The 22172-nt window shown below is 40.8% G+C and overlaps 4 protein-coding genes across 16 annotated transcripts in view; 2 read left to right on the plus strand and 2 right to left on the minus strand.

Moving 5' to 3' along the window:
* The window catches only part of LOC116848828 (dihydropyrimidinase), a 30708-nt gene extending 25387 nt beyond the window's left edge, over positions 1-5321 (minus strand). For 3 of the 6 annotated variants that reach the window (XM_032825344.1, XM_032825342.1, XM_032825343.1), the window contains exon 1: positions 4993-5319. In XM_032825344.1, the coding sequence (XP_032681235.1) occupies positions 4993-5031 (39 nt within the window). In that variant the 5' untranslated portion in view covers positions 5032-5319. Of the gene's footprint in view, positions 1-4992 lie in introns of all 6 variants that reach the window. The other 3 variants (XM_032825341.1, XM_032825345.1, XM_032825340.1) reach the window with 2 other exon arrangements.
* Positions 5322-5720: 399 nt separating this feature from the next.
* LOC116848830 (ribonuclease H2 subunit C) lies at positions 5721-6649 on the plus strand. The gene is made up of 3 exons (XM_032825347.1): positions 5721-5945; positions 6215-6447; positions 6516-6649. The coding sequence occupies exons 1-3, from the start codon at positions 5801-5803 to the stop codon at positions 6534-6536; spliced, it is 399 nt and encodes a 132-aa protein (XP_032681238.1). The 5' UTR covers positions 5721-5800; the 3' UTR covers positions 6537-6649.
* Positions 6650-6651: 2 nt separating this feature from the next.
* LOC116848827 (transmembrane channel-like protein 7) lies at positions 6652-12151 on the minus strand. The gene is made up of 5 exons (XM_032825339.1): positions 11843-12151; positions 11607-11699; positions 10941-11525; positions 10605-10846; positions 6652-10476 (listed from the first exon to the last, which is right to left on the minus strand). Exons 3-5 carry the CDS (start codon positions 11116-11118, stop codon positions 8581-8583), a joined length of 2316 nt encoding a protein of 771 aa, XP_032681230.1. The 5' UTR covers positions 11119-11525; positions 11607-11699; positions 11843-12151; the 3' UTR covers positions 6652-8580.
* Positions 12152-13089: 938 nt separating this feature from the next.
* Positions 13090-20966, plus strand: LOC116848772 (lysine-specific demethylase 7A-like). Of its 8 annotated transcripts, none has more exons than XM_032825217.1 (14): positions 13090-13274; positions 13774-13859; positions 13950-14228; positions 14343-14490; positions 14574-15023; positions 15118-15319; positions 15411-16180; positions 16257-16307; positions 16540-16724; positions 16863-17065; positions 17319-17366; positions 17781-17964; positions 18057-18157; positions 18375-20966. In XM_032825217.1, exons 1-13 carry the CDS (start codon positions 13177-13179, stop codon positions 18134-18136), a joined length of 2784 nt encoding a protein of 927 aa, XP_032681108.1. In that variant the 5' UTR covers positions 13090-13176; the 3' UTR covers positions 18137-18157; positions 18375-20966. The 8 variants fall into 8 exon arrangements, with proteins under 8 accessions (XP_032681108.1, XP_032681110.1, XP_032681109.1 ...); XM_032825219.1 differs by having other exon boundaries at positions 18413-20966; XM_032825218.1 differs by having other exon boundaries at positions 18057-18136.
* Positions 20967-22172: the final 1206 nt, after the last annotated feature.

A 22172-nucleotide genomic window follows, 5' to 3' on the forward strand; every position in this document is an offset into this window, starting at 1 on the left:
CTCTCTCTCTCTCTCTCTCTCTCTCTCTCTCTCTCTCTCTCTCTCTCTCTCTCTCTCTCTCTTTCTCTCGCGAACGCTTCAACAACTTGGAGCTCGAACGGGAAAAAGCTGGGGAAGTTTTTGCCGGATGCGTCGCGACGCGGTTTCGTCCGCGAAATGGACCATCTTGGCGAGCGCCAAGAAAAGACACATTCCGATCAATAAGGCGGCAACCTTGCGACACCACGGACTTGCGACATTACTTTCGTTTTCCCGTGTTGCGGCCGCAACGACACATGGCAATGTGCGCACACGTTGCGCCACATTTTATTAGGTGCATCGATATTTTATTAGGTGCAACACACAGGGCCCTTATTTTTTAAATGGTTGCGTATACGTAACCTTTACTGCGCAGTTTTAATTCATACCATAAAATAGCTGCGCAATGAAAATTACGTATACGCAAAAATTTCAAGAATCGTTCAGGTCGGAACGAGAATACAGAGCGAATTCCTAATAATAGCGCGTCGATACGGACGTGACTTAATAATGAGGCCTTTTTTCGTTGCCGGCACATACACTGACGTAAGTCGTAGACATGTACAAGTGGCCTGCAAAACGGCTCAGACATTATGAAGTTGGGAACTCTCACCAAACTATCAAAATTGAGAATCATTACCGACAGGCTCGCCCAGCAATTACATCATTGTTGCGTAAGTCTGTCGTTAATGATTCTCAATTTTGACAATTTAGTGAGCTGCCAACTTCATCAACCATTTCACAAGCCATTGTGCGCACACAAGTACGCAGTTCTTGCAAATGTTGGCCTATACTTCGCGTGATTCGGTGGCGGTATCGCGGACATCTGCGCGAAACTACGACGTACCTAAGCATTAACCTCGTGATCGTTTTCTTCCAGTCTTTCTAATCATATTGACGTACGCATCTCTTATGAGCACGATGTATATCCCTCGCAAAACATCACGTAGTTCTGTGAGTGCAATAATAGTTGCCAAGGCTTGCCGTAGGCGTCGTTCTACCGCGATGCATCATTCACAAGTGGCAAAACAACATGTAAATCCGAAACGCACACGCGCGCGTTTTTGCATTTTTATAGTGGTTTTGTTTCCGATTAAATGTGCTTAAAATCTCGCAGAGACGCGCGCGAGAGGGTGACCATCTGCAACGGATGAGATATCGCTTCGCCGGGAGAGAAAGAGAGAACCGGTTGTGCGAATTAGCCGCAGCTTTTCACCGTCTTGATTGAACGAGCGCGACCGATAATTTCACGCCTCATAAGACATTTATGAAGCTCGCATTGATACCGATTGGAGTAACGGCGCGACGGGAGGAAGAAGAGTGCCTCGAAGATCCCTCGAAATGCACGATATAATCGTTTATCCGACAAACTCGCTGGATAACCAAAATAAGAAAGAGAAAAACGAACACTAGGATTCTCGGCCGAGCAAGTCAACGTATCCGCGAACGATGAGCGATCTCGTTGCTGCGCCTTGAGTCGTGTTGCATAATCGCGTCATTTATCGCGCATATCGAGCGTGCGAGGAATTATCTCTCTATAGATTAAAAGAAATCGCCTGATACGCTCTCGCATCTAAAAGCAAAAATTACGTCGACGATGCACAGGCGCGCTCCTTGATCGATCAACCCGCGAGACCGCATGTAATTCTCGCAACTCGGTGAAGGAAAAACAAGCGACCTAGTCTCTAGTCGACAGCAATCCTGATTAATTTTGAACGCGGAATTATGTTACTCCGATTAGAGGAGCCTACACGTCGTTTCGCATGCACATACATAACCTGAACGATAACCTCAATAAGATAAATGCGGCTTTGCGAGTTTCCCGCGCGCAACCCCACGTCGATTAAGCCGATCGGCTCGGATTGAAAGCAGCTCGACGATATTCGCCGTTCGATCTTATTTGACAAATAATCGTAGCTTCATCGCTCTACTCGCATCAATTTATACTTATTTCACACAGGAAATATCGAGCCGAACAATCCGCAAATGTGACCAATTGTGCTCTCTCGAAAATTAATAAAACATTTTTACGACTCTAAGGGCGATTTTTCAATGATAGTTTAAACTTAGATTTCAACTTAAACTCTGTTTAAACAAAACAAACCCATCGTTAGAATAGAAAACTTGAATCAAAGTTTAAACTGCTATTGAAAAGCCGGCTCTAAGTGACGGTCTTAAAGCCGTAAATAGAACGAAATATAGTAGTAGTAGATTGCAATAGATTTGCTTTGACAGCTCCTAGAGTCATCTGGATCCCTGAGGATCCTCTGTCACATCCCGCCGATTGTTTTTTGTTATGGCGGTAATAACTATAGTTTAGGCTTAATAGGCTATTTATTTATTTTTATTATTATATTTATTTATTTTTATTTATTTATTTTTTAATAAATAAATCAATACCTCATTGCTTTCAGGTTTTAGGAACATACTTTCTCGAAGTCGATATCTCACAAAATGTGTATGCTATCCTCTTTCTCACCTCCGCATAACCGGCACTCTCTTCGCTTGGTTAGTTTAAAGTTACACATGTGTGCCTTGAGAGTTGCACGTTCTGTTAAGAGGCTATATATTCTCACACGGAAAAAAATAATGTGCTGCACCAGCAAACTAATTTGCTATATATGAACAGTTAAATATAATTCGCTGTTACCTACTTTTTCTTTGCTGCAGAAACCTATTTTCTTGCTATGATAACAAGAAAGTCTGCTCCAACAAGAAAAGTGGCTAACGTAGCAAATTTGCTACAGATTTGGACAACTAAACATAATTTACTGCTTTAGCTATTTTTTTGTTGTTTCAGCATTCTTGTTATCATAGCAAAGAAATTGGCTTTTGCAGTAAAGAAAAAGTGGCTAATATAGCAAATTATGTTTAGTTGTCTATATGTAGCAGATCTTTTTTTTCCGTGCAGCTTTTGTCAGTTTATGGCTAGAAATTTTTTCGCTCTGTTTAGCGAGAATTAGTTCATAAGTAACTTGGATTGTCGATATCTCTTATTCTCCTTTCTTATCCTCCATCCTTTCAAGTGGTCTTGCTTTAAGTAGTCTGATAATGTTTTTGTCTACGACAAGAGGGATGCTAATTACTTACCCATTTAAATCCGTTTTAATCTCTATTTTACCTGTTCGTCTCCTTGTTGCTTAATGTCTAAGGATCTAAATTAAAATAATGAACGAAGTGTAAAAGCGCTTGTTTTTCACCGACGAGATTTATTATCGTCGACTTATCAGTACGAATTACGCCATACGCGATGATTTTACAGGTCAAGCCCACATGGATTTATCGATGAGTGAGTCGCGGTTAATCTCTACATTGCAGGGAGCAAGAGACGCGATAGTGTTCCTTATCGCGCGAGGTGTTTATTTCGTGATTCGTCTGATTATGTCGGGAACGAGCTGCGAGTCTCTTGCGATTTCATGAATTCTCTTACGCGGGATATTGTTTACCGATTGCGATGTCGTTACATAATGATAATCTTGTTTATTCACGTTCTCTTCTTCGCATTGTGTGCATCTTTAATTTTTCACATTATTTCTCTACGATTGTTGTGCTTACTCCTTTTGCATGGCGACTAAAAATTTAGACGGAAACCAAGTTAGCCCGGATAGTTTGTCAATTAACTAATTTATTTAATGTTTGAGGCTTTCGCGGTGTCCATGAATATTAGATTTGGCTTCCGGGTTTGAGTCACGTGGATTCTCCTTTGTCTAATTTCGATGTTTCGCGAACATTTCAGTCCGCTTCATCAGGGAGGATCGTTCCTCCCTGATAAAGCGAATTGAAATGTTCGCGAAACATCGAAATCAGACAAAAGAGAATGCACGCGGCTCAAACCCGGAAACAAAATTTAATAACTAATTTGTCTGATTATATTGATACAATTCACGACGATTCGGAGAAATAAAATTCCGAATTTTACGGATGGCTCAAAGTGATGAAATTTAGAGATTGACGCAAAAATTAATAGATACGTTGCGAGAAAGAAATTAACATATTTTATAAATATCAATTAGAATTATTAACATAGAGATGGAAGATCGACTTATAACTCGCAGCCCTGACATCAAATACCGTTAATGCAACAAGTTCTTCGACGAATCAATGACCCCAATAACGCAGCAATCTTACGTTTAGCCCGAGAACTAATGTTTATTCGAGAAATTTATGTTTGCAAGTGATCCTCGATAATGGGATTTCTCGACAGACGTGATTAAGGATCGCAATCCTGCGAGTCAGAAATTTATCATGCTTTGCACGTTCGAGACAAAATTCCTGAATTTTTTGAAATATTTTAACGCGACGCCGAGCTGTTTGTCAACTCTCAAAATTCATGAAGATCCCGTTTGAGGCTGGCGATGGGATTTCGGCGTAGGGGTGAATTTCAATCCGTCATCTTTATCAACCCTGCCACGCCGCTGCCCAAAGAGGGAAAAATTCATGGAGCGACTTTTATCCGCCGTAAAACTTCGTAAGATTTAACCTTAAAATTTTCCATTAAAAAAGGAGCGACTGAAAGAGAACTGAAGTGTGCGAATAGCCACGATTTGTCCCCACGAACGATCATTTGACATTGCTTATTAGATCGCGTGCGTGTTTATCGTTGAATTATCGACGAAGGCCGGGCGCCTCCGTGTCAATAGTCCACCATTGCGAGACAGGTGCGTTCGAGAGCGACGCAAATCATCGCTGCCGCGGGGCGGATCGAAGCTCACTTCACGACGAACCCCGGCCGGTCCCGCAACGCGACATGTTGCATCCGTAATTTCCGTTGAGCGATTTGTCGCGACGTCGCGAATTCATTCTCCTCGCTCGTTCGCCGCCAGGAGCAGCGTCACGCGACGTGCACGGAAATAGAACGACGATTTCCTTCCACCCTCGCGCAAAAGCCGACGAGGGTCGCGCGCGGGGGGTACGACACGTACGCGACAAGTAGCTAATGGACCGTCGCCGTTGTATGTGTGAAATCGTACTCACCTGCAGATGAATCGGCACCTTCTTCACCGGAGTGCTCATCTCGCACGTCGCTGCTTCTTCTGCTTCTGTTTCTTCTCCTCGACGACCGTACTTCCCCTCGGTTCCTGCTCGCGCTCGCACCGATGACGATCGACCACGGCGACGATCACTTGTTCTCCGTTCTTGTTCACAGTTGTTCGCTTTGCGCGCGCTATTCCGACGCTCTCACCGCTCTTCGCTCTCGGCAGCGAGGTGGGGAGGGCAACGAGACCGGGAAGAAGAGCAGGAGCTATACGAAAGTAACTGCGCGATCGACTAACTGCAACCAACTGCCAGATCGACGCGACGCGACGCCCCACTGCGTTCGTTTTCTCCACTCGACTCGAGGGTGGCTGCGCCCACTATCGGCCTCCCCCGCTACGGCCAATCGGAGCGAGCGATTAGTTTGCGCGGGGAATTTGAAGTGACTAATAAGACGGATCTGCGAATGCCGCTTCATTCAGTAGTCACGTTTACGTTTCAACTCGTGATCTCGTCATGTTTGTTATATTTTGTCTTATCGGTGATATCGCGGTATTGTTTGCGAGAAATATTGCATAACTTAAATTGAAGAGAAACAATCTGCATTCAGTGGTGCAATGGTTATGTCCGCTTTCCAACGGGGAGTGCAGTAACACAAAGAGCTATTGGTTGGTTTGAACGGGACAATCGCGACGTGCTATTGGTTGATTCGAACGGGACAAGCGGATCATTGTGATGCGATTTATTAACGTTTTCCCGCGTAAAGTTATCGCGTTATAATTGTTGCATCATATCGTATTAAATTAACATGGCTGTACGTTTGCACATTAATAAGGATCCAGCGAGTCAGAAGGATTCCGAATTACATCTGATGCCGTGCAAAATTCACGGAGACGAATCGGCAAAGGTCTCCTCCTTCTTCAAGCCTTACATACGTAAGGTGGACGAAGAGCGTAAGCAGTTTGAACGAAAAATATATCCTCCAGTATCTCGTTTAAATCGTGTTTGAAGCTATGAGATGTGTGTTTAAATCTATAAAATATTAATCGTGATAGAACGTGTTCCTACAAACGTTCTCTCAAACACTTGAGTGGAGTTGTTACGCTTCCTTAACTTTGACACTTCTCACTTGATAGGTTAACCAAATGTGATAATTGCAACGATACGGGAATAAGAAGAGATTGTGACTATTATGGCACTGATTCATCTTTTGCTTTTGCAGATTATGAATGCTCCTTCCGTGGTTATCCTCTTCAAGGAAAGAAAGTGACTGTACCTGCTGGCTACAAGGGCATGACGTTCGTTGAGAACAAGAAGACAGACACTGAAGGCAAGAATCGAAATTTATACTGTACTGGAACCTTCTCACAGTTTACATACTGGAACTACGACAGGATACCATCTAAGAATGATGCTCTCTCAGCTGCTTTAGACTGGATCGACATAGCTGACGCTGTAAGTAACTCTCTAATGAATACTTGGGCTTTGTCAATCATCACTAAAGCTGTTCCAATAATTTTCAGTTACATACATCAGAAACATAAATACTATAAGAGGAATATAACTGCCTGAACCTGAGAAGATATAAAACACATATTGTTTTTGATAATATATTTTTATACGTTAAGAATAAAGGAAAAGAGATGATAAAAAGGTATATTTCGTGTAACAGATTTATTTTTACAGCGTCATAATTGGATGAATATGCCACAAATAATGTATGTGTAAGAATCTATGGCTGTAAGATGTGTAAAGAGAGATAGCAGTGATATTAAAGACAATCTTATTAGCGTTGCATCGTTCAGAGAAATGTTTCCTATTTAGGCATATCTGTGCGATTTCGTTTAATACCATGATAGAGTTGTAAAGGAATGAATTCTATAAAGTTCATTGCTTCTTTTTTTAGAGATAAAAATCTGTCTTGCATACGCGCGATTATCATGTTTTATACCATTTTTATATTTTATATTAATGCATTTAGTGCCATCAATAGCTTACAATATTCATTGTAAATTAATGGAAGATGTGTACTTAGTATCTGAATCTCCATACATACCATTTTATACATTGTCGTACGAGTGTGACTTACAAAATGCATTCTTCGAGATGTGTGCGGTATACGTTCAATTATTTAGGCCAAAGAATTAAATCGATTTACCACAATACGTGTATCGAACATGTGCGCTTGGATACCTACAAAATTGATTTTTAAACATACACTGGAGTAAAAAACTGTCATTTCCGTAGGATTATGTAAGATCATTGGCAGTGAGGGAAAATGGGCACGATCTTAAACAGAGCATGTTCGCGTTATTTTAAGATGACGCGCTACAGTAGAAAAACGTAATATTAAAATTATTATGGGAATTCCTATACTGGAATTCTCTTTGGCATTGCAATACTGAGGTATATGAGATTTGTAAAACCGATTAGAAAGGAAAACGGAGTACCCTACATGGAATTGCAAAAGTTCCGCTCTTACATTCTACGTGAATAATAAATTACAATACTTCAGTTAATGATGTTTCTCACGTTGCTCGTCGGAGGTGTTGCCTAATAAAATAACTTCTCGTTCTAAAGGACCTATTTACAATAACATTACAGGTTTCTCTAAAGTAGAGCTACTCTAAAAATAGGTCCGCTGCGTATCACTTCGTTTCGTTCGTTCTTTCTTTTTCTTTCATGCAAAAGCTCACTAACGTTTACTCGTAAAGTCGAGGAAGTAAATGCTCGCCGTTACGGAGGCGTAGTCTCGTTACTTGTTAGTGCACTAAGCTAAATATATATGATCACACATTAGCTTATAATATTTAATGTTCGACGATAATATTACGCTCTAAATCGGATCTCCACCGCGCTCGTTCTATCACGACGGCTCTATGGCGCGATTTTACAGATAATTGCGAAATGATACGAAACTAACGAATAAATAAATAAATCGCGACTCTTCTTTATCTGTAACTATTGCGTAATACTTGCGAAACTGTTGCTTTTTCTTTGTACCCTGATTTCAGACGTGTATATTCTCGCGCACTACACGAGACGATCGAGTTAAAGAACGTCAGATATGTCCCGTCCTTGAGGTTCGCAAATTCGAAACTAATCTCGCCGAACTCGCGCTTGGGAACTAACGCCTTTTTTTTTTGGCAGTGGCTGCAATGTATCAAAGTTAGAGATAGTTGACTCTATGTAAAATACAAGACACTGCAACCGGCAGCGTAAGTGAAGTACACAAATCTTAATCTTTGGTATTGTGCCTACTTGCGTGTTACTTGCATGTAAGAAATTTCTCTATCGTTCTCTCCGATTCACAAATTTAATATAGAATATCAAAAATGTTTCGTAAATGTCACCGCGGGTGGGTATGCAATATAAAAGAGATAAGATTGACGCAGTCTTACACGTTTCACAAGTAAAACCTACGGAAAGATCACAAGTAAATCGTCAAACAATCGTCGCTCGATCGAGCCGGATTTGGACACCAAGTTTCCCACCAAGTCTCGCCGTCGCGAGGACGTCCTCGCTGGATTTGTACAAACTTGGTAAGAACATTAAAATCAAGTTTACTCTACGTCGCTTTTTCTCTTTTTATACATGCTGAAATGTGCCCAGCTCGGTAGTCTGTTCCTGGTGAAACTTGTTCTGATCCTGCTGCTGCTTGATGAAAGCGCTGAGCCTGTTGAGCAGGAACTGCTTGTCGTGGCCCTCAAGTACCAGTTGATTCTTCAGCACCGTCACCATATGCTTGTTCGCGATCAACGCCGCGTAATAGTAATAGAGGAGCAACGTCAAGACGACGAACGCCGGTATGCCGAAGCCAGCCGTGCCTAAGAAGAACAGGGTCGACTGCAGCCAATCGGGAAATCGCGAGAACGTCATAATCAACAGCATCCACACGGACTCCAGGCCGCGGAACGGTCCGCAGGATTTCGACGGCATGATCTCCGCGATGGAGTACCCGACCGGTATGATCGCCAGTATAAAGGAGACCAACAGGATGAACATGAAGAGCGAGTTTGACCTGCTCGCGCGATAGATCTTGCTTGACGGTGTACTGTTAATTAGACACGTGAACTTCTTCACGTAGAACAGCAGAAACGTGCCGATCGTGGCTACCATCGGTAAGAGCGGGGCGAAGAAGCAGCCGAGCCAGCAAATAGTCTGCAGGTACACAATATCCAGGACGTGCTTGGGCAGATCAAACTCCTGCTCGCCGACGAAGCGCAGCACTTTGTTCTCGGTGTGTCGTGCGACGAACGACCTGGGAAAGTTGACGAAGAACGTCATGAAGAACTGGATGAACAGATCAGTAGTGTAGAGTTTGAAGAACTGCTGTCCCACGAATGTTTCCCAGCACAACGGCTGCTTGTTCTTGCTGTTGGAGCACTCGTACTCCGGGATCTTCTCTGCGACGAGTGTGTACAGGGACGTGAGCAGAACCACCAACGACGCGAGTCGGAGGAATATCGTCCTGAATAATGTCACACGGATGACGTAAGATGGACTGTAATTCTCCAGGGCGACTAGGTAGCGAAAGAGGAACGGAATCGCCACGTTGAGGCCGACGATACATATATACGGCAGGAATTCGAAGAAGAGACGGATGATCTTGGAGATATCGGTGTCCTGGTACGCCGCTAGGTGACCGAACGAGAAATCGATTATGTAGTAGATGAAGGCGCCGCAGACACTCAGCACCGTCAGTACCAACAAATTGACGAACAGGCGTATGAAGAAGAGTTTCGTCTTTTCCTCCCTGGTACGATTTTTCCTCTCCTCCTCCAATCGCTCAGCCTCCAGAAATGCCTTCATCTCATTGTACAGCGCCTTGTGCTTCACCGCTGCAGACTTCTCGTTGTGGATACAATAATCCCAGCCGCCGAACACCAAGTTACAGTACTGATAGAATTGACCTTCTCCCTCCACGACGCGCTCCTTGAAGCCCTTCGCGGCGGATCGCACGATCGCCACTAGGCTAACGATGAAGACGCTGATGATGGCACAGATGTACGACAACGACGAGTTGTAGTAGAAATTGGCGCCTATGCTCTCGTAGATCTTGTGCGTGTACGAGCCGTAGAATAGCAGAGTATATTCGAGAATACCGCCGCCCTGCACGATATCGGTGAGGCTGTTGCTCTTGTCAGTCATGTTCTTGTACAGTTCAGAGCAGCATGCCACGCTGGAGTTGGAGCTGTTGTTGGAGCACGCTTCGTTCTCCGGCGTCTGCAGCACGGTCGCGGGCAACACAATCAGCGGGAATATGATTGCGAACAGTAGTAGATTTAGATACATCAGCCATTTGATAAACAAGAAGTATGCTACTATCCCCATTCCAAAGTTTCCACCAATCTTTTGCAGACTATCGTTCCACAGATCTATTTTGGAGTAAGCTTCTTTCAGTCTTATGCGAAATTGCTGCCAGGCTTTCCTGCGCTGCCATTTCAACTGCTCGAAACCTTGCAGTCTCAATTTTGTGGCGCTCTGAAAGGTAGAGATTTAGTAATAATATTTTATTAGATGCTTAACTGACATAGAATATATACGTAGAGAAAGAAAATGTCGATAATAATATAGAAAGAAGACTAAGATGTGACAATAATTGCAAATACCTGTAATTGATTCTTCAACTGTATTTTTTGCGACATGCGCAAAGGCATAGCTTTGATCTGCATGATCTCCTCCCATGTGCGTTCCTCATTGGACAAGTTCTCTGACAGATCTGGTAACGTGGACACTGCTGTATCGTGAATATTAGTCGACATGCGCCTTGAAGTGGTTGTGCCTCGAGATCTAGTGCTTGTACGCCTTCTCAGTGTTGTCTTTGTGTCATTTCGGATTCGTTTAGCTGTGGCTATATTAAATGTAACAGACAGTACAGAGAATCCATTTGTAAGTAATGGTGAACTAGTGATATATTCTTTAAGTGTGCAACAAGGTAAACTCACCAACACGAGATTTCTTGCTAGGAAGTAAGGTGGCTATATGTGAAGGATCTCTCTGTAAGGCCTGCTGTAGATCAGCTTCTATAGCCGCTGGATAGCTTTCCTGATAGAATTCAGCACCAGCTTCTTCCCATCCTTGGCCCCTGTCACAGCCCCTCTTCTTTCTTTCTCCTCCTGACATGTTTAATCTTCAAGATATAATTTCCTTCTGATTGAGCTCAAAGCAGATCTATTGAATCCGATGCAATTTTAGCAATCTTTAATTATCTTATCTTGCACAAATGATTCATGCAATCTGATATTGCTGAGATTCTTCCTTTAATTCTTTGATGATTGTTTCCTCACATATTTTCCAAGCTAGTTGAGCATTGTTTACAGGAAATGGCGCTTAATTCTTGAATGCCTGCTTTGATAACAATGACGCATTTTTATTTTCTTTTATATTTTATCTGTCTCTTTCCATGCACGATATTCTTTTTTCCTTATCTCCGATATTCTACTTCCACCGAGACTTTTAAAAAGTACCGCGTTTTAAGATGTCGTCAAGCTGCATTGTGAGATATGAATTATCGAACGGTAGAGTATTAACTGTAAAAAAAGGAACAAAAAATTGTTATCGTTGATTATTGTCGGGACGCCGAGATAAAGCAACTGTCGGAGTATACGTACACACGTAGCCGACATGAACTGTCAACCGAACGGTCTGTCGCAGTTGTGACGGGCCGATCATTTGCGCGGAACATCCACATTCGCCGATCGATACTGTCAGTGGCAAATAATAATTTATCTTCAGCTGTGTAGGGGACTATCACAGGACACCTGGCAACTGATACCGGACGCAACATTCATGGAAGATTCACGCTGGCGTCCGATATCCGATGCATATATACTCACGGACAGCTCACCTGTTCCAAAAATCATCTGAAAGGAATGATTGGGCCATTCTGCTCGTTTATATGATTGAATACTAATGCTCTTGTATAAAAGATACGACACACGTTACGACACATGTAATAAAAAATTATGCGACGATGAATCACTTTCAGTTAAAAGATCTTTATTTTTCAGTAGCATCGTCAGAGTAAAAGGATTTCTATGTTTCGGCAACAGAGATACGAACTTATCCTATCCGCTATTTCGTTCTGCTGCTAAAGAAAAAGTACGTTCGGTCCGTCGTTGAGTCGTACTACTTGAAAATAAAGATCCTCTGACCTGCCACTCAACTGACTCTTTTAAAAATAAAAAGATTTTTCAACCTGCAGTTGAGTTGTGTATCCAAAAATAAAAAGACGTCTGACTTCTCATTGAGTCGTACTACGTAGAATAGGGGCCCTGGACATAAGTTCCTACTGAGAGCGTCACGCGTCGCGTCGTCTGTCTGCATCACGAGTTAACCAATCAAATCTTCTAATTGGGATGACGTGTGCACGACTCACTTGTTCCAATGGAACGATTTGATTGGTTAACTCGTGACGCAAGCAGACGACGCGACGCATGACGCGCTCAGTGGGAACTCAGCTTTATGGTTACGGTTAACATTTTTCTACGTGCAAAAGTTCTAACTTATGTTGGCGCTGCCATTTTGTTTGTTGCAAAAGTCACGTACACCAATCACGCGGAACCCCGTTATGTCCAGTCTCTACTCAAGGGTCTCTAAGGCCTGGTTGCACCCGCCATTATTTTGGCTTTAAGCGAAACTTAAACATATATCTATCTTTATCTTTCTTTCTACATAAATAAAGATAGACATATATTTAAGTGTCATTTAAAACCAAAATAACGTTGGTGCAACCGGACCTAAGACTCAGTTCCACAACCTCTAGTTAATTTAACTGACCGGTTATTCCATTGGACATGTCCAATCGCATTTAGCGTTAAGAAGAGTTAATTAGAATTAACCAATCACTGTTGAGACTTAACCGGTAGTTAAAGTTAAACGGAGGTTGTGGAACTGGGCCTAATTCGTAGTTCTGAATGCGTCCAATGACATCACTGCTGTAATTGAGGTTGCGTTCCGAAATTCACTGTCAGTACTGAAATTCTATAGTATATGTGACATGAACTATAAATTTTCAGTACTGGAAGTGAATTTCGGAACGCAACCTGAATGTGAGAGCGCTTACAACGCCAAAGTGAACGCCGTGAGCAGCGCTTGAAGCGCCCAAAACGAACGCGCCCTTGATGTTGACGAAACCGTGTACTTCGATAGTTGTATTCAATATCAATAACCACTAAAAAAATGGAGATACCAGTTACGTATTGTTTGTGCGGTCGTCCATACGATCCTGAGCAATTTATGATACAATGTGATGTGTGCAAGGAATGGTACCATGGCGGGTAAGTATTTGTGAGCTTGTTGAAATACGTCGCCCGTGTAAAACTCGGCGTTCACGACACTATGCTACTCAACAACAGTGACGTGGAATTCTCGCAATTTTCTTTAATTTCGGCTGTTTTCTCGCATCGAATTATATCTCGAGAACCTCCCGCTTACTCAAGCCTAATAATGAACGCAAAATGTGCCACTGATGAATCAATATTATACCGTAAACAACGTTTTGTTGATAGTGACATAACCTGTACAGTGTGTTATTTGGCTTTCATAGTTATTTGGCACATATTTTTTACATTATCACTGGATGTTCCGTGTAACAAAAGTAATTTATGACGACTAGATTATTTTGTTTGTTAAAAAATACACTTATTTAAACGTATGTTGTGATTTATAAGTTTGTATACACACGTATTATGTCTATTAGCATCATAATCACATTGTAATGTATAATTATTATGATTTTTTTTAATAGTTAACATAGCATATTGCATTTTCTTGCAGATGTGTGGGGATAAAGGAATACATGGCTATAGAATTTGACAAGTATCACTGTCCACGTTGTCAAGCCATGTATGGTCCCTCGATAAGTAAGTTTGCATTATTATTATATATATTTTACATACATTTTCAAAGAAAACTGCTTATTACCATTAATACTTATTTATTTTATCTTACAGTGAAAGTTAGAACAAACTGGCATAGACATGATTATTCTGAATACAATGCGGATACAAAACCTGTTCAAACTGGAACTCCAGTGTTTATACGAGAGCTGAAGACTAGACACTTTCCCAAGGCTGATGAAATTGTGAAGCATCTAAAGGGGCAGCAATTAAGTCTTCAATACTTACAAACAAATGGTTTTGAAAATCCTATCATTGTCGATGGGAAAGAAAGTCTCGACATGACTCTGCCGCCTTCAAATTTCAGTGTCTTGGATGTTGAGAACTACATAGGTAAGACATAATATGAAAATGTCTTGATTAGATAATGCCTACTAAATTGTAAATTGCAAAACACTATATTGTATAAATTTGCTAAGTTAACTTTAATGTTATCATGGTTTTCAGGTGGTGATCGATACATGGATGTGATTGATGTCACTAGACAGAGTAACATACGTATGAAGTTGAGAGACTTTGTAGAATATTTTAGCACTTCTTGTCGTTCAAGTACAAGGATACTTAATGTCATAAGCCTTGAATTTACAAACACTAGGTATATTGATGTTCATGGCATTACTGTATACAATGTTGTATTTTTAAAACACAGTTTATTAATTGATTGCATAAACATTGCAGTCTTTCGCAACTGGTCGAAGCGCCAAGCATCGCACGCAAGCTGGATTGGGTAAACTCGGCTTGGCCACGTGACTGGCCTGATGACAGTGATATAAAGCGACCCGAAGTGCAAAAGTATTGTCTAATGGGCGTCAGGGACAGTTTCACTGATTTTCACATTGACTTTGGCGGCACGTCCGTATGGTATCACGTATTGCGTGGCGAGAAAGTGTTCTATCTTATCAAACCGACAATGGCGAACATACAGTTGTACCAGCATTGGTTGTGTAGTTCGACGCAGAGTGAAACCTTTTTCGGAGACCAGGCTGACGCGTGTTACAAATGTATACTTAAACAGGGCCAAACGATGATGATTCCCACGGGCTGGATACACGCTGTGTTCACGCCAGTGGATTCCTTGGTTTTTGGTGGGAACTTCTTGCACAGTCTCAACATTCCAATGCAGATACAGTGAGTAAATTTACAAGTAAATTTACTGGATCATAATTGATCAAAGAGAAAGAGGGAGAGTATTCTTAATTTGTTTTATTTGTGAATTTTGCAGAATATATGAACTAGAGAGGAAGATGAAGACACCTGCGAAATTTCAGTATCCTGGATTTGAGACGATTAATTGGTTTGCAGCCAAGAAGATGCTTAAAGAATTAAAAGATTTAAATGGTGAAGGCAAGAAATGTCCAGAGTACCACTTGCTAGGTATAAAAGCCTTGCTCGCAATTCTTAAGCAGTGGAACACGGACAAAGATGTAAGTTGAAACGTTTATTGTATTCAGCTTGATCGAATAATGCAAGAAGCCTAACATAGACAGAATTTTAAGAAATAACGTGTATTTTCAGTACAACATGACCAGTCGCGGACAAATACCGGAGACAATAAACAGTCAGAAGCTGTTGAAGGACCTTAGCAAGGAGATACGGCACGCGGAACGTTACTTAATATCTCTGAACCCACCGAAGCCAGAACGTGAGAGTAAACGAAAAAAGAAGAAGCCGCTGAACAAGGATTTCGTGGACTTCGCTTTCGCCGACAAGATGAAGAATAATCCGTTTAAGGCGACGTTGAAAGAAACGAATAAAACGGAATCCGCGGTCGAGGGGCCGTTGCCGTCGAACAATAGGCCGCCGTTGAAGCTGACGCTACCGAAACCCGTCGCGTATCCCAATATTAAGCTGACTGCCACGGAGAAGCCACCCGCCGCCGGTAATAAGCGAGTGTCCAAACCGGGTAAACAGAGCCCCACTGTGATTAGATTTAAGCTCGGTAACAACGAGGTTGTTAGAAGTACAAACGACAATATCGACGTGTATGGAAACATTGTGACTGACCACACGACGATGGGGAGCATCAAGGAGCAGCCGCTCGTGTGGAATCAGACGTCCGTGTACGACTTTCACGACGGCAGCAACGAGAGCGACTACGGCAGGTTCACGATAGACGAGTCGCAGAAGCGGAAACGAGCGCCGCGGGGGAACCCTCTGAAGCAGTTCAAGCACGATTACGACGGGAACGTCGACATACTGAACGACACGCCGAAGAACGGTATAGAGGAGTTGCTGAAAGCGTCAGTGTATACACTCGGCAACGGTACCCAAAGGATAGACGTCGCGTATGTATCTTTAATATTACGAACCGTTGACACCGCCGTGTCGCGCGATATTTACGTGACGTAAAAATAATTTTAGGCCCTCGTCTACAATTGCGCACTACAGTCAGCCTATGCCGCCTCCCACTGGGTAATTTAATCTGCTATTGTCGACGGAGCACAAATATTCGTGTATTAGGCTTAAAATCAACTTGCTACGTTGCTCTTAATCGGTACCAGCGAGTAATTATTAAGAGGCTTCTGTGAATACTCGAATAGTAACGTGTTTCTCTCGTTAGGTAGTTCCTTTAGCTTATAGTCGTATAGGGGAGTGAATTTGATTTCTATTGGTGTCTTAGTATTTATCAATTGAAAACGATTAGTTCTGGCAGGGCATCACCGTCCACGCGGGAGGCGATCGCTGGCATGTTGTCGTTCAGCGAGCAGTGTTACTCGACAACGAGCGATTCCGCGAAGTCATCGAGGCCCGCCAAGATGCAGCGCAATAGCAACGAAGACGACGAGTTGATAGAAAATATTGACAAGGTTCACCAAGACGATGATTTCAGTATGTACACTCCAGATAGATATTTGTTTTAATGGCAGATATACTTCTCAGATGGGCAGAATTAGCGTGGTTCATCCTATATATTTATAACTCTTCTTGCGATGAAATTACTAAAAAAGAAGTCTTTGTTGCTCGTAGTTTACCCAGCTTTGGATGCGTCTGACGACGAGGAATACATTTTCAAACCCAAGACGAAGAGTCAGATCGACGAAGCGTGGAACCCGAAAGCCAGAGTAGGTCCTCTTCTACCTAAGACAAATCGACCAGCACGGGAAGGTGTGAAGAAGACGTCCGTGGAGAAAGGCTTGGAAGCGGCTGCGGCGAAACGGGCGAAACAGTCGGTGAGTCAATTGTTTCTTCTAATTTCATTTTTTACATATATCACACAAGTTATCGTGGATCTTATACGTATACGAATTAATCTAGAATGCGATCAATGATCGTGTGTCTGATGTTCATAACGTAACGATGCAGAATAATGTTTTCATTTTCTTTTTTTTCTCATTGTTGCTTTTCATTCAATGAATGTCTTATCACTTATAATCCTCCCTAAATTCCATAATTCCGTGTTTCTTGCATATACATTTCATACAGGATGAATATCTGGATAACGACATGGACAAGATCGCAAAGAAGAAATTGGTAGGCATTACTTCGATCATTACAGTTTGATCTAAAGATCTTGTAGTGCTTTATTTTTTTCTGTTTGTTCTCTTTGGTCATGAATATCTTGTAGTTACAATTGTATTTTTTCATACTTTGAGCATACTTCGCGTTTAACGCTTCATTATGCAGCAAAGACTACATGTATTTGAGTGAAATGTTTCACGAAGCATCTTGCTAGCGTTACGTGTACATTGTGAATGCGTCTTCTTATTTTTCGACATTAATTACATGCACTCTTGTTTTCCTTTCATCGCACATACCGTAATGATCAACTGTAGTTTGCTACCATTAATCATGTATATCTTCTTACATTCGTTCCATACTTTCATTTTTGCATGTCACTGAATCGAGCGAACTAATGATTCACGTTATACTTTATGCGTGCATCAGAGTGCTGCAAAACGGACATACAATAAGAGGAAGCAAAAGGATCCTGCAATTAGCGCGGCAGGAACCACGTCTACCGCACAGTCTGAAAATGCTATCAAATCGTCCATCGGATGCGGATCGATCCTGACGAGCCCTAATAGACTAAGGGATGTTAAAGCGAAGCTTGCGGCACCAGTTCCCGTTGGTAGAGTATCTCGATTTTTATACTTGCTTTTTCTTTACCTGAGTTTTATTAATTATAATCGTCCAATAATTTATATTTAATCGAATTTGTAGAACGTAAGCCGAAGAAAGGGATGAAAACGGCGAAGCAACGTCTGGGGAAGATCCTGAAGATCCATAAAATGATGCACTAGGTAAAATTAAGATAATATCACGTAAGTGAAAAAGCAACACGTCATTTTTCACTTGTGTATAAAATCGTGTAATAGCTGTACATTATAACTGTAAATATAAATGAGTTTTCCATCAGGATGACGCGTACGTTCACCTGATAAAGAAAAACAAAAAGAAAAAAAGAAAAGATCTAGTTTTAAAGATTAGCGCCGTTTTCTAAAAGATACTTATATTTATTACTGCGTCGTTTAATTTTAGGTGGATATTTAACGACTTTTGATATCTCGATATTTCAGTAAGACAATATTTACATTGTAACAATGGCTTACTGATGCTTTACGTGACGCGACGTAACAGTTCAGTTGACAACGACACACATTGGTGGCGAAGGGAAAACTATATCAACCTACAGTTTGTAATGTATACACTTTGTTATTTCGATAAGACCACGATTTAATTTACGGATACTACAGCGTCAGGCAAAATAAATTACGATTCGTAATGATTTTGCATATGCATTTATATTTATATTAACGTACATGAAATATATGTGTGCACATATTTCATGTAAGCACATATTTTCCCTGAAAGAAAAATATGTATTTTGCCTGACACTAATGACCATAACTCAGAAGTTATACGAGCTCTTACGGTTGCTTCGCCAATAATGTCCTATATGTTGAATTCTCGGCGTTCTTTGCTGCTAATAGATTTTAGATGAAGAGGTCAATTGTAAGAGACGTTGACTTTCAAGTTTTGTTAATGATTAATAACAGATGACGTAAGCTTAGAGATGACACAGCAGGAAGGAAACTAACAGTTTATTTAGTACTGAAAAATCTCTTCTTTGTTATAACAGTTAGAATTTATCCGAGATTTAAAGATCAGAAGTGATAGCCGTTCTTTTTTTACAAGTTGTGTAGCACTTCACAGTTATTCTTAGTGACGTTGCTGTTTAGTTTATACATCACAGAGAGGCTGTAGGATACTGATTTAGTTTTCTATATACTTGTAAAAAGGAAGCAAAAAGATAATTATATCTGCCAGTGCAACGTTTTGTATGTAACTTACAAATATGGTAAGGTGTGTACCTTGATCGTTATTGCGGAATACTAAGCGTACTAAAGTAGCGTAAGAAATCTTATCGATTGTTGTATCGCACAGGAAATTGAGTTACCTAATACATTGTACCTGTTTCCTATGATACAAAGTACGAGGTACATGAAAGCATAAAACATTTGGACAATTACGGTCTCTTAAGATAAAGGAAATTATCTGCGATTATACGAATTATTTCTATTTAATAAATAAGACTTTCCAAGTTGTTGATATTTCGAGAACGTTAACGACAACTTTATGCAAAGAAATGGAGGAAAAATACGTTTTCTACTTAACGACGACTCACGTGCACATTGAAATTAGCCCGGGAAAATTAAATTCTTTGTACTCACGCTTAATTTATTCCTCTTCCATAAATCTTTTCTCACATATCTGAGAAAGTGAAATTTAATTAACGTATATTTAAAGTTTTTTATAAAAGCAATATCGTGTGATTTTATCAATATTGATAAGTTCTTGTTCACAAACTTTAAGAATTTAGGTATAAACCGAAATTCTGAAAAATTTTAAGAATTTAAGCGTAAACTGAAATTCTGTACTAATGTAAGATTTATAAAAACGTCGAGAGATAAAAGAGTTCACTTCGTATTCCACTGTTATAACGATTAAAACTACTTACAGTTTAGTTTGTATTAACGTATAGATCGCAATAAGCATTATGAATTATATTTATCTTATTGTTAGTAAAACACAACTGTACAATTTATAAGTTGCCGAAACGTGTGGCGAGCAGTTGCTGTACAAACTTGCAACATCTAACGTGTCTTAAATAATTGACGTCCTTGTTGATGCATTAGACAAATTCGCACACAATCTTACATATTAAATATAAATCGACAACGCATCTGAGCGTTATCGCAGAGTTTCACACTTGATTTGGCACATATACCTGTTTCCTTTTAAATGACGTCGCTTCGTCCTGCATAGTGGTTTACGTTGCAAAGACCGAGCTACACTATTATTCTTATATTTCAGTGCAATTGTTTGACAAGTTACTGTTTGTAAGTATCTATGTATTGTAGGCTGTATTGTAGTCTTTTAAGAGATTTACATGTCGCGTGTAATACACTTTGTATCATCTTACAAGACATACATATACACATATATATAGATATATAGACATATATATATTTTTTTACAGAGCATTGATCTTGTTAATTTGTATCGCGTCTCACTTTATATCTGCATATTTATTTAATGTCTTCACTCTTATTGTACGCCTTCGTTCAACTTGACGACATTCTACGCGATTCGACGCGAGCATTGTATATTTCCATGTCACTCTTCACACATCGGCGATCGACGTGAACGCGCGATTACAGATTTTTAAATCAGAATCTCCGCGGCCGAATCAGTGTAATTTGTACGCGGGATACGAACTTATAGACTTTTGCCACGAAGGATTGGTATATTTCAAATGTGTTCACTAAATTATAGACTACAATCTTGCAGATTTTAAATGTTCGATCCCGAATACATTATCGCGTAAACTGAAGACGAAAAAGAACAGAGTTAAAGATATATATTAGGGATGAAAGTAAATAACATTTATTTTCATGATGCGCTCTTTATTCGTCGCTGATAAAAGTATGTAGCACTTTTTATGTACGATAGTATACTTGAAGTGTAAGTACTCTAAGATTCTTAGATCGATCTAACGAGATGAAAACAATTCCGTAGACGATTTTTGAATGCTTTTACAATGCACATTAAAAAAAGAATTTATAAGGATATACTGTTACATTAATGCTTCCATAGCATTATAATGCACTTGCATTTGTAGAAAGTGCTCTTGAAGCAAGAGCGAAATGTATTTTTGTGGGAAATCTTGTCAGCTAGAATGCGGATACATACATCTACTTATCGAATGCGCAGCATCTTTTCATCTTATTGATATTTAAATTTCTTATTATTATTATTCTCTCTTAGTAGAATCTAAATTTTCCCGACGACTCTTTCTCTTTAGGATTTATGCGGACTTATCGATTTTTGGCGGTTACTCGCGCAACAGCCATGAAACATTGTTCAAAAGACGGCTCAGAGAAGTATTCGAGTAAGAAGCCAATAATTACGACAACAATTACGAATGTAAAGCTCACATCGTAAAGCGGCAGAACAATTTTTCATCGTATTCGTACTATTGCCGAATAAAATGTTGGATTCATTCTACCGTGCTCTCTCGTCTCTCCTCTGTCTTCCCTCCTCTCTGTCATTACGTAGCCACGATGGATATAACATGTGATGTAAAATAATTATTAGGAAATGTGTAATTAAGATTATTAAGAGACAGAAGAGAGAAGAAAATCTGTACAAGAGAGAATAGATAGCGTGCCTAAAAAAAGATACTACATAGCGTAGTAATGGTCATTGAAGAAATCCAATAATTTATTGTATTTGTACTTATTGAGATATATGGTATAACGATTGCGAGACATTCCAAAAAATGCGCTATTCCGAAAACAGAAACCAAAATCAAACATTGTGAGCGGATTTAATAGTAAAAAGTAACATTTTATGTAGGATGAAACATTTGTGGCGTTCAAATTTTGCGCGTCACGTCGAGCGCCTGCGCAGCCGACGCCATTGTGTGCGCGCGCGCGCGCCGGCTGCCGCTGTCTGAAGTCAGTCTAGAACCGTTCGCCGCCGGAGTGAGATCTCAGGACGTCGTGTCGTGTTCCAGCGTGGAGCAGTGTGTGACGTTCGTTACTGCACGTTTGATTCGCAGTGTGATTCGTTCGCGTTCACATTTGCGACATTTCCGCCCGTGTTCGCGTTGTCCCCATTCTCGTAGCCGTTCTGTGAGTGTGTCGAATCTTCGTCGGTTTCTCCCGAATACGTGCATCGTCGCGAACACGCGACGAGTCGATAGCGAGATTTGTGTGCGAATCAACAACGACAACGTCGGGGCGGACGTGTGGAATATATTCAGGACGCCAT

The sequence above is a fragment of the Odontomachus brunneus genome, unplaced genomic scaffold, assembly GCF_010583005.1.
Source record: "Odontomachus brunneus isolate Ranch 3 - 2012 unplaced genomic scaffold, Obru_v1 Obru_scaffold_100, whole genome shotgun sequence".
Lineage (NCBI taxonomy): Eukaryota > Metazoa > Arthropoda > Insecta > Hymenoptera > Formicidae > Odontomachus > Odontomachus brunneus.

What these genes read in the sequence shown, in the direction of transcription:
- LOC116848830 (XM_032825347.1), top strand. Translation starts at nt 5,801, where the DNA reads ATGGCTGTACGTTTGCACATTAATAAGGATCCAGCGAGTCAGAAGGAT. An exon ending in ACGTAAGGTGGACGAAGAGC is followed by an intron (nt 5,946 to 6,214) that starts GTAAGCAGTTTG and finishes TTGCTTTTGCAG; the next exon opens with ATTATGAATGCTCCTTCCGT. An exon ending in GGATCGACATAGCTGACGCT is followed by an intron (nt 6,448 to 6,515) that starts GTAAGTAACTCT and finishes AATAATTTTCAG; the next exon opens with TTACATACATCAGAAACATA.
- LOC116848827 (XM_032825339.1), bottom strand. Translation starts at nt 11,118, where the DNA reads ATGTCAGGAGGAGAAAGAAAGAAGAGGGGCTGTGACAGGGGCCAAGGA. An exon ending in TAGCAAGAAATCTCGTGTTG is followed by an intron (nt 10,847 to 10,940) that starts GTGAGTTTACCT and finishes CATTTAATATAG; the next exon opens with CCACAGCTAAACGAATCCGA. An exon ending in AGTTGAAGAATCAATTACAG is followed by an intron (nt 10,477 to 10,604) that starts GTATTTGCAATT and finishes TCTACCTTTCAG; the next exon opens with AGCGCCACAAAATTGAGACT.
- LOC116848772 (XM_032825216.1), top strand. Translation starts at nt 13,177, where the DNA reads ATGGAGATACCAGTTACGTATTGTTTGTGCGGTCGTCCATACGATCCT. An exon ending in AAGGAATGGTACCATGGCGG is followed by an intron (nt 13,275 to 13,773) that starts GTAAGTATTTGT and finishes ATTTTCTTGCAG; the next exon opens with ATGTGTGGGGATAAAGGAAT. An exon ending in GGATGTTGAGAACTACATAG is followed by an intron (nt 14,229 to 14,342) that starts GTAAGACATAAT and finishes CATGGTTTTCAG; the next exon opens with GTGGTGATCGATACATGGAT.